Raw genomic sequence first — 14,317 nt, forward strand, 5'->3', positions numbered from 1 at the left:
CCTTTTGTAGTGATAATCAAGGTGGGCCGTTTCCAGCAGTTGACAAGAAAGTGTGAGGAACAGTGGCTGGGGTGGGGGGGGGGGAAGTAAACATGGGGAAATAGTTTTACTTTGTGTAATGACACATCCACTCCCCGTCTTTATTCAAGCCTAATGTAATGGTGTCCAGTTTGCAACTTAATTCCAATTCAGCAGTTTCTCACTGGAGTCTGTTTTTGAAGGTTTTTTGTTGAAGAATTGCCGCTTTTAGGTCTGTAATTGAGTGACGAGAGAGATTGAAGTGTTCTCCAACTGGTTTTTGAATGTTATAATTCTTGACGTCTGATTTGTGTCCATTTATTCTTTTACGTAGAGACTGTCTGGTTTGACCAATGTACATGGCAGAGGGGCATTGCTGGCACATGATGGCATATATCACATTGGTAGATGTGCAGGTGAACGAGCCTCTGATAGTGTGGCTGATGTGATTAGGCCCTATGATGGTGTCCCCTGAATAGATATGTGGGCACAATTGGCAACGGGCTTTGTTGCAAGGATAGGTTCCTGGGTTAGTGGTTCTGTTGTGTGGTGTGTGGTTGCTGGTGAGTACTTGCTTCAGGTTGGGGGGCTGTGTGTAAGAAGGACTGGCCTGTCTCCCAAGATCTGTGAGAGTGATGGGTCAACCTTCAGGATAGGTTGTAGATCCTTGATGATGCGTTGGAGAGGTTTTAGTTGGGGGCTGAAGGTGACGGCTAGTGGCGTTCTGTTGTTTTCTTTGTTGGGCCTGTCCTGTAGTAGCTGACTTCTGGGTACTCCTCTGGTTCTGTCAATCTGTTTCTTCACTTCAGCAGGTGGGTATTGTAGTTGTAAGAATGCTTGATAGAGATCTTGTACGTGTTTGTCTCTGTCTGAGGGCATTGCAGCCTGGCTCACCATTACTTGAAAACAACAGCTGTAAGTGTTACGTTTGCAGCAGACGCACAATGTGTTAGAAACGAAACACATAGACTCTTCCTGCAAGGTTGCAATGTAGCACTACTTTATTTCTTAGAATCCAGAAATCTAACAACCCAATACAGAGAGAGATGAAGCAGGCTGCTCCCTAAGACACAGAGCCACAACTCCCCTACTTTGCTCCAGACTGGCTGTTCGATAGCTGAAGATCTGGATTGCACATTTCCCTAGCAGCCTGCAAGCAGGACCAGGAAATCCCTTACAAGCTTAAACTCATAGCTTGTCATTTTAAGCATTATTTACAATACGCCACAGAAAGCTGGTGAATAAGTCACCATGTAGACTTTACTGATTCTCCTGATTTTGTTTTTTGGCCAGCAGAAGTGGAAGGACAGTGAGTGTCCACATTGCCAAGGAGCTGGGGACCCCTCTGGATTATTTAATGATTAAAAAGCACCCATTGCATGGCCTGCAATTTATTATGAAAAAATAAACAATTGCGGACTGTCACTTAAGAACAATGGGCCAGACCCTCCACTGGTGTAAATAGACATTGCTATTGAAGTCAATGGAGCTGTGGCAGTTTACACCAGTGAGGGGACTGGCCCATGCGCTCAGGGGAGGGGGCAGAAGTGGGGCAGAGTGGAGTGGGGGCGGGGCCTTGGAAGGGGTGGAGCTAGGGATTGAGCACCCCCGGGGCAAGGAGGAATCAGCACCTGTGCCGGCTAGCCCTCAAGTGCCTTTGGCCACAGCGCAGCACCCTATCCCACCCAACCCTAACCCCTCTGGCCCTAGCCAGGAACTGATCTGCTTTGGCCCTGCAGCTCTTTTTATCTGAGCCTGCTGGGCTCCGATTGGTGCTTCCATGAGACCTCTCTAGGCAGACCTGGAGGATCCACCTTTGCTGCTCCTTTTCTGGGGTGAGGTGTAGTAGGACCATGGGGCCTCTTGTAGGGAGCCACCAAGGCCAGATACACCCCATCACAGGCCCCAATTCCAGAGAACACTTAAGCTCATGCCTATCCCTATTTAGCAATGCATGTAAGCACTGTGCTTAAGCCCCATTGACCTTAGCGGGACATAAAGACCTATGTAAGTGCTCTGCTGAATAAGCATGCTTTCCTGAATTGGGGCCTACCAGAAGGAATGGGAAGGAGGGAGATACTACAGTGATATGCAGTATACAATAGCTAAGGTAGTTAGAGAGAATTCAAAGTCACTTATATAGCGCTTTGTCTTCAAAGCACTGTACAAACATCAATCAATCTTAATCAACTAGTAGGGTGGGGTTACATTAGTGCAATTAACCAAAGCTGTCTGGGCAACAGCTTTGACTCTCTGCAACCAAATGGGAACTATTTCTTCTCTTGTTTAAAGTTTCTGAGTAGCATCTGCACAAGAATATCCAGGGGTCACTGATCTCATCTCTGAAGAGGATCTATATTCTATCTATATCTACACATCCTCGTTATATAGGGCTAATCCTTTTAAAATCCTGCCAAAGTTTTTGAGGTCCAGTGTCTCTTGTGGCGGTGAGTTCCCCAGGTGAAATTTGCATTGCATTAATAAGTTATTTCTTGTTAGTTTTAAGTCTGTTGCCTTTTGATTTCATTGCATGTCCCTTTGCCCTTTACTAGAAAGGGTCGGAAGGGTTTACCTGGCCATGTCCCCACTTATTCATCTCGTCAAACGCAAGTCCCAACCTTTGCAGTCGTCTCCTTCTAAGGAACGTGGTCCATGCAGCTCATCATTTTCAACCACCAATCTCTGGACGTTTAAGCTGGAGCTGTGAGCTTCCCACTTTATGGAATGTTTACAGCTTTACAAAATGGTGAAACTCTTTGCCATGTTTGGTAGCTGGTTTTCATTTTGTGAAGCATCATGATGAACAATGCTATGAGCACATTATAACTCCTGATTTACTGAGCATGCAAAAGTCGTTTCACACAGACGTGTAATAGCAACTGCTCATTTTCGGTTTGGAACTACTCAGGATCTCAGGTGTATGAATAAGTAGAAGATTTGCTCAAATACCCAGAGCCACATATAAGTTTCATGATCTGCCAAAAAGCATCCACTGTGTATTCTTAGCAATAATATATTAACACCTTGGGGCCCTGAAAACAATCAGGGCCTCATAGTATGAGACATCCCAGCCCCAAAGATCTTATGGTCTCAATAGACAAGATAGAGAGGGCAGGAGAAGACACAGAGGCGGGAAGTGATTTGCTCCAGGTCATAGAGCAGTTCAGTAACAGAGCTGGGAAAAGAACCCAGGTCCCAAACCAGTGCCCTAGTCCCTGCTGCCTCACAAATGATCAAGGTTATTGCTGCCACAGAATATCAAGAATTATTGACAGGTTTCAGAGTAGCAGCCATGTTCGTCTGTATCCGCAAAAAGAACAGGAGGACATGTGGCACTGTAGAGACTAACAAATTTATTTGAGCATAAGCATCTGATGAAGTGGGCTGTAGCTCATGAAAGCTGATGCTCAGATAACTTTGTTAGTCTCTATGGTGCCATTTTTGGTGACACAGCAATACAAAATCTTCAAGAATTATGTAGAAAATGGCCAAATAAGTGGTTTATAACGGGGTCTCCTGGGTCCCCATTGCACTTCTAATATGCAATTAAAAATACATCTTATTTTAGTGATGAAAGATCTAATTATTTCCTGACTCCTAATCTTGTGTCCATATAAAATGGAAATCAATCATGGTGAGAACCAGGCTTTTGCAGTGTGGTACCAAGCCTTGTGTACTATAACCAGAGTAATTATCATCATTGGTCATTATATAATAATCCATTCTACTCTGCCCACAAATAAATTAGTCATAGCTAAGATCAGTGAGGTTAATATACAGTACGTGCATGGATCGGAAAGTTTCCCAAAGACATTTTCACATTTCAGTAATTGAGTGTGTCACATTTAATTGCAACAGCCCTTTCACTATGCAGAACTGGAAACCTTTCCTCTTGATGTCAGATTAGAGCTGATTGCATAATTACATTACCTGGATAATTAAATAGAAATTTAGTAGCCTCAGAATCGTACAATATTGTGGTTTCATTTTCTAATAGAATTAGTCTGCCTTTGGTGTCGAATGCTCTCAAAGAAACAGATCTAATTACTTAGTGACACCACATTAAATTCTCAGGCCCTTTCTCGCAAAGCAATGGCATAGGTAGGTCCACGTTTTTAAAAAATAGCATTCAAAACACCTCCTTTGCCTCATTCTGGCAGTTTGGGTTACAGAACGGAGAGTTGGCCACGACTCCTGGGTTATCTCCATCTCCCTGCTGGTGCAGGGTTGTTCCCTGTGGTAGATTCTCAGGAGTTTGGTCTGGTCTCCTTTTAAATGGCTCAGGCCCCAATTCAGCAAGCTACTTAAGGATGTGATTAACTGAAAGCACCTGAGTTCCTCCTTAGAAGCATCCTGCTGAGTCAAGGCCTCAGATGGTACGGGTTCCACGACAGATGGTAGAGGTTACTCATAACAACACTACTCACTACCCGGTTCAAAATAGCCGACCAATAGCATCTGCAGATATTGCCAGGTTCCTGGGTTGCAGCCACATCAAAACGCAACACTGCCTGGCGTCACATTGTCCTATTTCACGCAGGGATGGTCATTAACTCACACAAGTGGCGAGTTCAGAAAGCAATGAAATACCAGCACCAATCCCAACAACAGGGTTTAATTCGAGTGAGTCCAGGGCACTACCATGTGCAACTGAGTTCTAAGGCTATGTCCGCGCTTCGATCTGGGGTGTGATTCCCAGCTGATCAGAAGCCTGCTAGCTTGTTGTGAGCTCGCAGGAGTATGTCTCTCGGGCGGGGAGTCACACCTTCAGCTCGAAGCACAGAGAGGATCTTGCTCGATTCCCCTATGGTCACTGGCCAGGGTTTCTTTTTTTTTTCTTTTTAATACACTTTTGATTTTTGACCTGAAGTTCAGTTTAATTGACCAAAACAGCCCCTGGAGATTGGGATTATCCTAACCTAGACTGTTTGCCAGCTGACAGATGCTTCACCCCTGTGGACAGGTGGTGAGTGCTCTGTCCAACCCAAGACCCATAGCACAGGGGTTTGCATTTCCATTTACTTTCTGATGAGCTGCCATATATTGCAGGGTGTGGCACGAGCATCCAGGAGAAGGGAAGCATTGGGTCTGAGCAGGTTTCCACCACTTTTTGGCCTTGGTTGGCTTAAAAAGAGCAGCAGCTTTTTAAGAAAAGATGTTTTGCTCTGCCAAGAGCGAGGAGGGCTGCAAGCGACTGGCTTCCTGCGGGTGATATCCGTGACTGATCCTGATCCAGCCTCCTCACACCCCACACTCTGCTGTTCACAGGTGGCTCAGGCAGCTGGCTCATTTGGCTTCCATGAGCATCTCTCAGCTCCAGCAAGTACCCCCATTCCTCCTTTCCTCTCAGTACAGAACTCACACCCTCCCTATCTCACCTCTACCCAGCCCAGTACCCACACTTCCCCTCCCCCCCACCCCAGCAGGCCCAGCCCTCTGCATCACCCTCAGCCAGCCAGCACCTACCCCCTTTCTCTCCATCCCTCCCGCAAGCCCACACTGGCTCCCCAGCGCTCAGCCTCAGCCAGCGCACACGCACCACCAATAAGAAACATTCTGCTGGCTAAATGCATCCTCAGTTGCATCCGAGCAGCAGCTTTGCATGGGTGTAATGGATTGACACTTGGTTAACAGCTCTTTTGGGGTTGCAGGAGAAGGACCAGGCTCCGGCCTACTCTTCCAAAGCTGGTGTGATGGCCACCGCCTTGGCTGACAGACCGGGGGTTGAACCAGAGGCCTCAAAGTATGAATGGCTACAGCAGGAGCTGCTATAGCTTGAGCTAAACCTTCAGAGCTAGTAACAGACTCCTGTCCTCTGTAGACCAGGCACAGAGGGGCCTCAATCACACTGGCCTGTGGGTTACTCTGGCTCTGCACACTGACAGCTGAATCTGGCTCACTAAAGACAGCAAAGCTGACTCACGGGAGCAGAACAGTGGAGCAAGCAAGTGCCCTTTGGTCTTTCCGCTCAGGAAAGCTCAGCTCCGAACGTTCACCCTCGAACCCGAAAGCAAAGCAGAACTGCACCGCCCTCCCCCACAGCACTTCCCGTCGCCATACGTGGGTGACGAAAGGCTGGAAGGCGGCAGAGCGTCACGGAACGAGATGCCACGTGCGTCTTCCTGGGGAAAAAAAAAAAAAGAGAGACTGGGAAAAAGCAGTGGACCCCCTAAACCGCAAGCTCTTGCCCTGCGGAGGACAGTTGGAGCCCAGAACCCCTCCACGGCACACTCATCCTACCTCTTCGTACCAAGTCAAGCAAATTGAAAGCCACAGAGGGGTGTATCCCAAGGCATGTTGTAAATCCACTTCCTTTGTCAGAACAAGAACAAATTCCAGCTTTGAAGTTTTCCCATCTTGTTACAAAGGGAATGTCTTTTGTTTAATCCATTTTAGCCTTTAATGCCTGACCTGGACCAATCCTGTTGGGTAGATTACACAGTGCTCACACCAATGTTCAACTAGCCTCCAGGGAATCTTTTCCCGGCCTCGCTGGTGTGAGAATCTCAGCAATAATCAGCGTCTCAACTTTAGCCCACGATTTACTTTGAACTAACAAACCGTCCTGTTATGGGAGGGGGTGGGGCGATAGCAAACAGGTTTAATCAGCTGGGTGCTCTTTTCACCTGGCATTTATAACAGACCATTGTCCAGTGTTCAGAGAATTAAAAAATGTAACTCTGTTTGTGCTGGCCTGGTTATGCCACGTCTCTCGTCAGCCACGTGAGGCTCCATGGAGGGATAGGTCCTGCCGGCCTTGCTCACTCTATGGTGCAACTCGAGCCATTGAAATTGATGCAAGGGGCAGGAGCTGGGGGGGGGGCATGGGGAAAGCGAGGGTGGGCATGTGGGTGTGAAGTCGATGGGGCTGCTCACAGAGTAACACACTACGCAGCGTGAATGGGTCGGGGAGTCCGGCACAGCGTGGTGAGTGCAGCAGAAAAACCCTGGGGCACATAAAGGGACATTAAAGTGGTCACCTGCTCACCCTTCACCGAGCTTTTCAGGCCTCTAGGCACTCTCTGATACACAGGTTGCTGACCATCTAGGCAGCCGTGGCCACATTACTCCGTTTCCTAGGGTATATCTGCACTACGAAAACTAGACTGGCATTGCTGCGTCACCAGAGCTATGCCACCATAACCCTGTAGCGTAGACACAGCCTACACCGACAGGTTTCAGGACAGGAACGCCACCTCCCACAGCCACGGTAGCGAGGCTGACGGACGTATTCTTCCATCAGCAAAGCTGCGTCTACACTGGGAGTTAGGCTGGCATACCGATGTCACTCAGGGGTGTGTGGATTGTTCCCACCCCTGGCCAATGTAGCTGTAAGAGTTGTAAGAGGAGAGCAGGCCACAGTCAAAGGGAGAAGGAGATAAATAGCACCTCTTTTTGTCCTTCAGCAAGATGACTCACCATTTCTCACTGATCCGGGCTCCCACCCTCACCTTTTCAAGGTGTTCTCCCCGATGCTAGCGACAAGCAAAGAGCTATGTGTCCATCTGGCCATAGGCACAGCCTATCCTTCCATTTCAGGGGCATGGACTCTCCAAGCTGCTCCCTAGATCGGGGCAGTTTGCGTCATTCTCACACGGCATAACTGATCAATAAGATGTGGCTGAAGAGATCGTTGTCAGGGAGAGGTGGGTAAGAAAGGCTGCAGTTAATAGAAGGACTTTCGCTCCCACCGATCTCCTTTTTTAATCCTTGTTGCCGGCACCATTCATTCCCATCAAAGAGCCAAGAATTTATGAGCAGCTGGAAGCTGGCAAAGACATGGGCAGCGACACTCGGAATGTGATCGCCACGTAGACACGTGCCGTAGCGTGACAAAGGGAAAAGCTGCACATGGTTAGCTCCCCCCACCCCTTTAACTATGACCCACTCCACTTTAAAGCTGAGTTCTAAGTGGCTACAGAAAAGGTGTGCCCTCAGGTCCACTCAGATGGAGGCGAAAACCCCATTCAGAAAGCAGCGCTGTATATCTGAAATTTATTTTTCTCTCTAATAATTAGTTAAAGGGATTTACGCCACAGTATTTAAGGATCAACTGTATACTGGGCATTGCCGGCAGATTAAACTATCCATGCTGACTTATATTTATGTTTAAAGGCTGTTACTTTGCCTCATTCTCCAAAAGCAACATTCCACTGCTTCCCTGCATTGTTGCTTTTGGACTGGAAACACCTGGCTTCTTCCACGAGTGCTTTCCAGGCCACACAAGGACTCCGCCAGGTCCGACTGAGTATGGGCTCTGACGGGTCACAGCAGATGGTGGTATGGATGAAGGCTATTATTATTACTGAGACTAAGAGTAGAACGGAGTAGTGGGACAGACAGTGATGCCACAATCCTAAGGTTCTACGGTGCTCATATGGCCCCCTGATCACTGCAGTGTCTGAGCACCTTAATGTATTTATCCGCACAACACCCTTTGAGGCAGGGCAGTGCTATTATCCCCATTGTACAGATGGGGAACTGAGGCATAGAGAGGGTAAGAGGCTTACCCAGGATCACACAGGAAGACTGTGGTAGAGCAAGGACTTGAATCCAGGTCCTAGGCTAGTACCCTAACCACTGGACCTTCCATCCCAGCCTTGAGAGGAATGATTGGCTGGACGTCGTTAATGATGAATCCTGGTCATGTGGCACCTGAGGTACACTGTACATACACTAAGAAGATTAAGGTTTTTTAACCAGTGTTGTTTAATTTGGCCCCGTAGTACATTCCAGACGGCTAGTGTACTTCATGTGCCAGCTATCCTGCATGGCTGGACCACTAATACCATCGCTGATCAAGCAGGAATTGACTCTTAGTAAAATTAAACAACTAAGCGTTTGAGTGCGACTCGGACCATGGCCATTGAAGTGCACTGCCTGAGAGCTGGCTGGCCACCCAACGCGATCTACTGAGCACCAGGCACACTGCAGCACGCTGTACCTGCTCCAGTCACACCTCACTATTTCAAGTGATAGCGTAGGACAAAACGCCGCAGCAGGATTTACGACCACGCTTTGCTTAGTGTAGCACTTTCTGCAAGGGGCTGGATTTGATCATTTCCATGCTAGAGCACCAAATAAATAATGAAATATCAGGTTTCAAAATTCTGTGTGTTGAAGTATTTATGTTGGGTGTGAAAAGTATTTTTATGGTGAAAATAACTAGTTCTACAGTAGATTAGCAGGTGGCCACATTTGGCATATTACCTGTCCTCTCTGCTGTATGGGATAGTCCCCAACAGATCCACCAGCTTCTATTTACTTATTTTTTTTAAAAAGGACGTATCTTCAGTGTCAATGCAACAAAGCTGATCTTTACCAGCTGAAGCGCGAGATCGGTATTTCTGAAGATACAATTTGACATCAATGCCCCTTTCCTAAACCACTGTGTTAGCCATAAGGTGACAATTCTAGACATCCTCTGGGACTGTGTAAAGAAGAAAATGTCTTCTGTTGCCTTGTATGAGATTGATATGGTTTGAAATGAGTAAACCTCCATTCACCCTAGAAATAACTCTACAAATCGTTAGGGTCAATGCTTCTGCATTTATCAAAATGAGCTTTTATCTGAATTTGCATCTCAAAAAGACAGCAAGTCAGTTTATCAATTTTAATTCTGGCATTGCTCTAGATACTGGAATAAATGTAGTAGCCAATCAAAGGCCTGCATTCAAAATACATCCATTGTAACCTGCTGGCTTGTTTAAAAATGCTCTCCCCCCACCTAGTTCCTACCTAAATGCCTATTAGATTAATGTTTAAAATCCATTTCAATTCATCATGGGTGGTTTTGTGAAAGGACACTGGTTTCATCATTGTAATTAGATGATTTATTGCCCCCTAGTGGTGACACATGCAGGATAGAGATGTTGTATGAAGCTGTGATTTAAATTGGATGATCCTTTCAAGAGTGTGCGAATGTGAAATAAAAGGTGGAATTATTAATACTATTAGAGAACAGTGCTATATACAAGCTACATATAAACTGTGCTAGGAGTGGGATTAACCGAATCTTCCTGTCAGCAGGTGTGATTGCAGATTTCTGTGGTGTCTGTCCCTATATACCTCCGTGGAAAAACAACATAGCCAAAGAGACATCAGCGGAGGTGGGCAGTTGGCCCAGCATGCACTAAAATGGGACTACATGACTGTCTGGGTAGGCAGAGCCCTTTCTCAAGGTGCTGGGAGACCTTCCTGTGAATCTTTGAATAGGATCCTATGATAAAAGAGACAACAGAAACAAAGCACCTTTCGTACTTTGAATGCATTTGAGGGAGCGAGCTCAGATAGGTGGAGCTTGGCCGAGTTAAGAGGTGCTTACCTAGCACAGCGATAAGCACTTCATAAAACCCTAATATTAGATTATTGGATTGTCTATGTTACAGTGGAAATCGATGCAGGAAATTACTACAAGTGTTTGATCAGTTGAATTCCAGCCACGCAACTGCTCATGCTCACCGCTGCAAAGAAGTGTGGTATTGCTAAGTAATTTCCATTTTCCAGGAAATGTGGTGAAATATTTCTGAAAAAGTTAGATTCTTTTTTTTTTTTTTACAACTGGATGCAATAAAATGAATGATTTCTAGATTTTCCACACACACTTTTCTCCTTTTCCATTCCGTAGCTTTTCAAAACATCTCCAGCTTTGGAAATGTTACAGAGCAGTAAAAGGAAAGTGAAACAGTGAGGAAAACCTCCACTCCAGACAGCATGTGTTCCAGTGTAGACCATGGCATTAAAAGGAAAAAGAGGAGAAAAGAGGATGGAAGTTCCATTTCACCAAGGATGTCAAGATTTCCAAATGTGGCTTCTAAATTCTCAATGAAGGAATTTTTTTGTTGTTGTTTCGGGTCAAAAGGTTTCATTCAGACTTTTTATAATTTTGCACTACATTAATAAATAATATAATAAAATGTTTAAAAAATGAAACAAAAATTCATTTCACAATGAAAAAGCAATGAAAAAAACATTTCATTCCAAAAATGTCCATGTCAGAATTTCCCTCCCGGGTTTTCTTCCAGAATGAATATCCAGCAACATAAAGCTGATTTTGCAAAGCATTTCAGTTTCGACAGACTCACTTATTATGACAGGATATTATTCCATAGAAATTTCTCTGAAAATACCCCCCAAAAATGAAAATTCTAATTTTAAAAAATTTGGAGTTTGATGAAAAACTAGAAAATTTTTAAATAGCTTTTTCATTTGGAAAAAAAGTCATTTTCCCACAAAAAAAGTTTTGAATGGAAAATTGTGACCATCTCTACTTTCTTGCCTAAACCACTATAGCAAAAGGCAGGGGCAATCCTGTAAACAGGAGCTCAGTTCCAACTTGCCTTCTCCCTTGCCTTGCTTAGGTTCACAGGGGAACATTTTGTCACAGTTAGGACAACTGGACCTGTATTTCCCCTGGGTGGTCTAACAAGGACATCCATTTCTAGGCTCCTGGCTCCTTAGGCCTCCCCTCTTTTGTGCAGAGACCCACATCTCTCTCCCTCCTGACTGGCATTTTCAAGGCTGTACAGCTCCCTGCCTACCTTGTGAATTCCCCAGCAAGTCAGACTGCCTAAGCAGGCCTGCTTTGCTTTCTCCTCAGAGGCTATAAACAGAACAATTGCCCACAGCTATAAATTATCCCACAGCTCTTTCTAAGCAAGCACATTTATTTTTAAGGCAAAAGTGTTACAGAGAAAACATATTAAAAACAATAAAAGAACCCACTCACAGGCTAATAAGCTTACAAGAGATCATTCCAGGTTCAACCAGGGCTCTGGCAGGTGTCAGTCCTTCAAACCCTTCCTCAAGGATTCCCCCTTGGACAGAAGGTCCTGTCCATTTGCTGGATCAGAAAGCCAGCTGAGAATCCATTTAAACTTTATCCAAAATACTTTTCTTTGGCTCTTCAAAACCCAATTTGAACCAGCCCATGCAAGGCTCTCCAGATGAGGGTACCTTCCTGGAGGTGTTACAACCTGAGACAATTTGCCTAATCACCCCCTCTGGTCATTTCTCAGAAGACTGTGGTCAACCTCTCCCTGTGGAATCACAGACAAGCTCTCTATAATACATAAACATTTGCATTTTTAATACAAGGAATTCCTAAGAGTCTTAAACCTAATTCAGTAGGGTTTAACTTAATTCAATAAGGTTTGTTCAGGATATTGCAAGAAATTGCGGTATCTGTCAAACACATAAGTACATATGACCCTCTGGTGAGTGTATGTTACAGGTCCACTTAGTGCCTGATCCACAGAGAATACGAGTCTATTACAGCCCCAGCTAGAGTATCTTGGCTTGTTAGTTCAAGTTGGAGCAATTTATGCTTTTAGCCCTGGAGGTTGCCAGTTCAGTCCTTAGGGCGTCGGCCAAAATGGCAGCTGTCTCACACAGACAAACTTGCACCAGCTTAATTGAAGGGCTTGTATATAAACAGTTTTTGTAACACTTCAGCTACACCAACTAGAAACCAGTACAGTTATATTTGTACAACTCTTTGCAATGGGCACAGTTATACCTATCTAAAAAGGAGCTTATGCTCACGTAGTATCTAACTACTGTATCTTGTACCTAGCTATTATATGGCTCTAACCATTTTGGTGATCATCCTGCTACCTGAAGGGTGGGGGGAGGGCCCTGGGGTGGCACCAAGCATCCTTTCAGTCAGGTGCTTGGCTGGTTGGTTGTGGCTCACATGCTCCAGTTCTAACGGCGCACCTTATGTGGGGTCAGGAAGGAATTTCCCCCCAGATCAGATCGGCAGTGACCTGGGGGTGGGGGGGTTGCCTTCCTCTGCAGCATGTGGGTGCAGGTCATTTGCCAGGATTATCTGGGTGTCTCACACTTAATCATTTCCCAGCCATTGCAGGGACGTCAGGTGCACTTCGGTCCCTCCTAGTCTCTACCTGGGGCTCATAATAGTCTAGTCTCCTGTGGGCTGTTAGTCTCATTTTGGTTGCTGGGCTGAGTGTGCAGGTGCTGGGTGGCCTGGAGAGGCAGGAGGTCAGACCAGAAGAGCTGGTACTCTCCCAGTCTCATTTCCACTAGGGCCCACGTGCCCTCTCTTGAGCCTAACCGGGGGTCAACTGACCCATCACAGGTTCACTGGCCTCTTCGGGTTTGTCGACACTGCAATTAAAAACCCGCGGCTGGCCCATGCCAACTGACTCGGACTTGGGCTACAGGGCTGTTTAACTGTGATGTACACACTTAGGCTGGGCTGGAGCCCGGGCTCTAGGATCCTGCGAGGTGGGAGGGTCCCAGAGCTCAGGCTGCTGTCAGAGCCCAGACGTCTACATCGCTACAGCCCAAGCCCTGTGAGCCTGAGTCAGCTGGCACAGGCCAGCTCCGGGTGTCTAGTCTCAGACAGACCCTTCAAGGACGAGTGTCGCCCCTTGGCAGTGTTTCTGCATTTGGTGTGTGCGTGAGAATCGATCCTATGAACATTTTGGAAATCTTGAAAAAAAATTCCTAGTCTGCGAAGGGATGCAACCAGGAACCTTTTGACATTTTGTGCAAAAGAACAGAGAGACGGACACCCCACACACATACACACTCTAGAATAGCCAGGGCACTCCGCTGGCATGTGGGTTCAATCCCTGCTCCAAATCAGGAACTTGAAAAAGTCCCATTAGGCCTGAGGGTGAAAGTAAAAGCTAAACTTGACAAGGTGGTAAAACTAGACCTTCTTAAGCAACTGCACTCACCAGCTAATGGGTCCAGGATGTCATTGTAATAAAACCACAAGAAGGTGTAGGCACCCAACAGCTGAGGGGTCAGGTAAGCTTCAAAATGTCAGAGTTTCAGCTATGCCCAGAAGCCCCAGGATTTTGCCTGGTCTGACTAATGTACAAAGTGCAAAACTCTGCTCCTTGAGCTCCCCGTTTGATAGATGAAAATGTAAGTGACTTCCCTTCAGGGCAGCCTTACCCCCAGAGGTGCAACAAAGCATCATGCCCCAGACCTCTGAGGCTGTTGATGGGGTGGAATTGTCAGTGGCCAGTTGTTCTACAGTGTGCCAGAGGAAAGAACCTTGAATCACCCAAGAACAAGTGTCCGATCAGGCTGAGTGAGCCTAGTTATGCAGGACACTTACTTGGGGTCAAAGGTGTTCAATCTGACCCAATAAAAGTGGAACCAATTGCACGAATGGAAAGACCCCCAAAGCAAGGAGAACTTACATAAATTCATGGCCGTGTCACAGATGCAAAGATTTTAAGGCCAGAAGGGGACCACGATGATCATAGAATCATAGATTAGGGTTGGAAGAGCCCTTAGGAGGTCATCTAGCCCAAACCCC

At 46.2% G+C, this 14,317-nt stretch overlaps 1 protein-coding gene across 1 annotated transcript in view; it reads right to left on the bottom strand.

Annotated features, from left to right (window-relative positions):
• Nucleotides 1–5,689: 5,689 nt before the first annotated feature.
• LOC142072623 (uncharacterized) overlaps nucleotides 5,690–14,317 on the bottom strand; it is a 71,191-nt gene continuing 62,563 nt past the window's right edge. Inside the window, exons 3-4 of the mRNA XM_075130059.1 lie at nucleotides 6,079–6,140; nucleotides 5,690–5,727 (exon numbers count right to left, since the gene is read on the bottom strand). Of these exons, the coding sequence (XP_074986160.1) occupies nucleotides 5,690–5,727; nucleotides 6,079–6,140 (100 nt within the window). The remainder of the gene's footprint in view (nucleotides 5,728–6,078; nucleotides 6,141–14,317) is intronic.

The sequence above is a fragment of the Caretta caretta genome, chromosome 6 (assembly GCF_965140235.1).
Source record: "Caretta caretta isolate rCarCar2 chromosome 6, rCarCar1.hap1, whole genome shotgun sequence".
Classification (NCBI taxonomy): Eukaryota; Metazoa; Chordata; order Testudines; family Cheloniidae; genus Caretta; species Caretta caretta.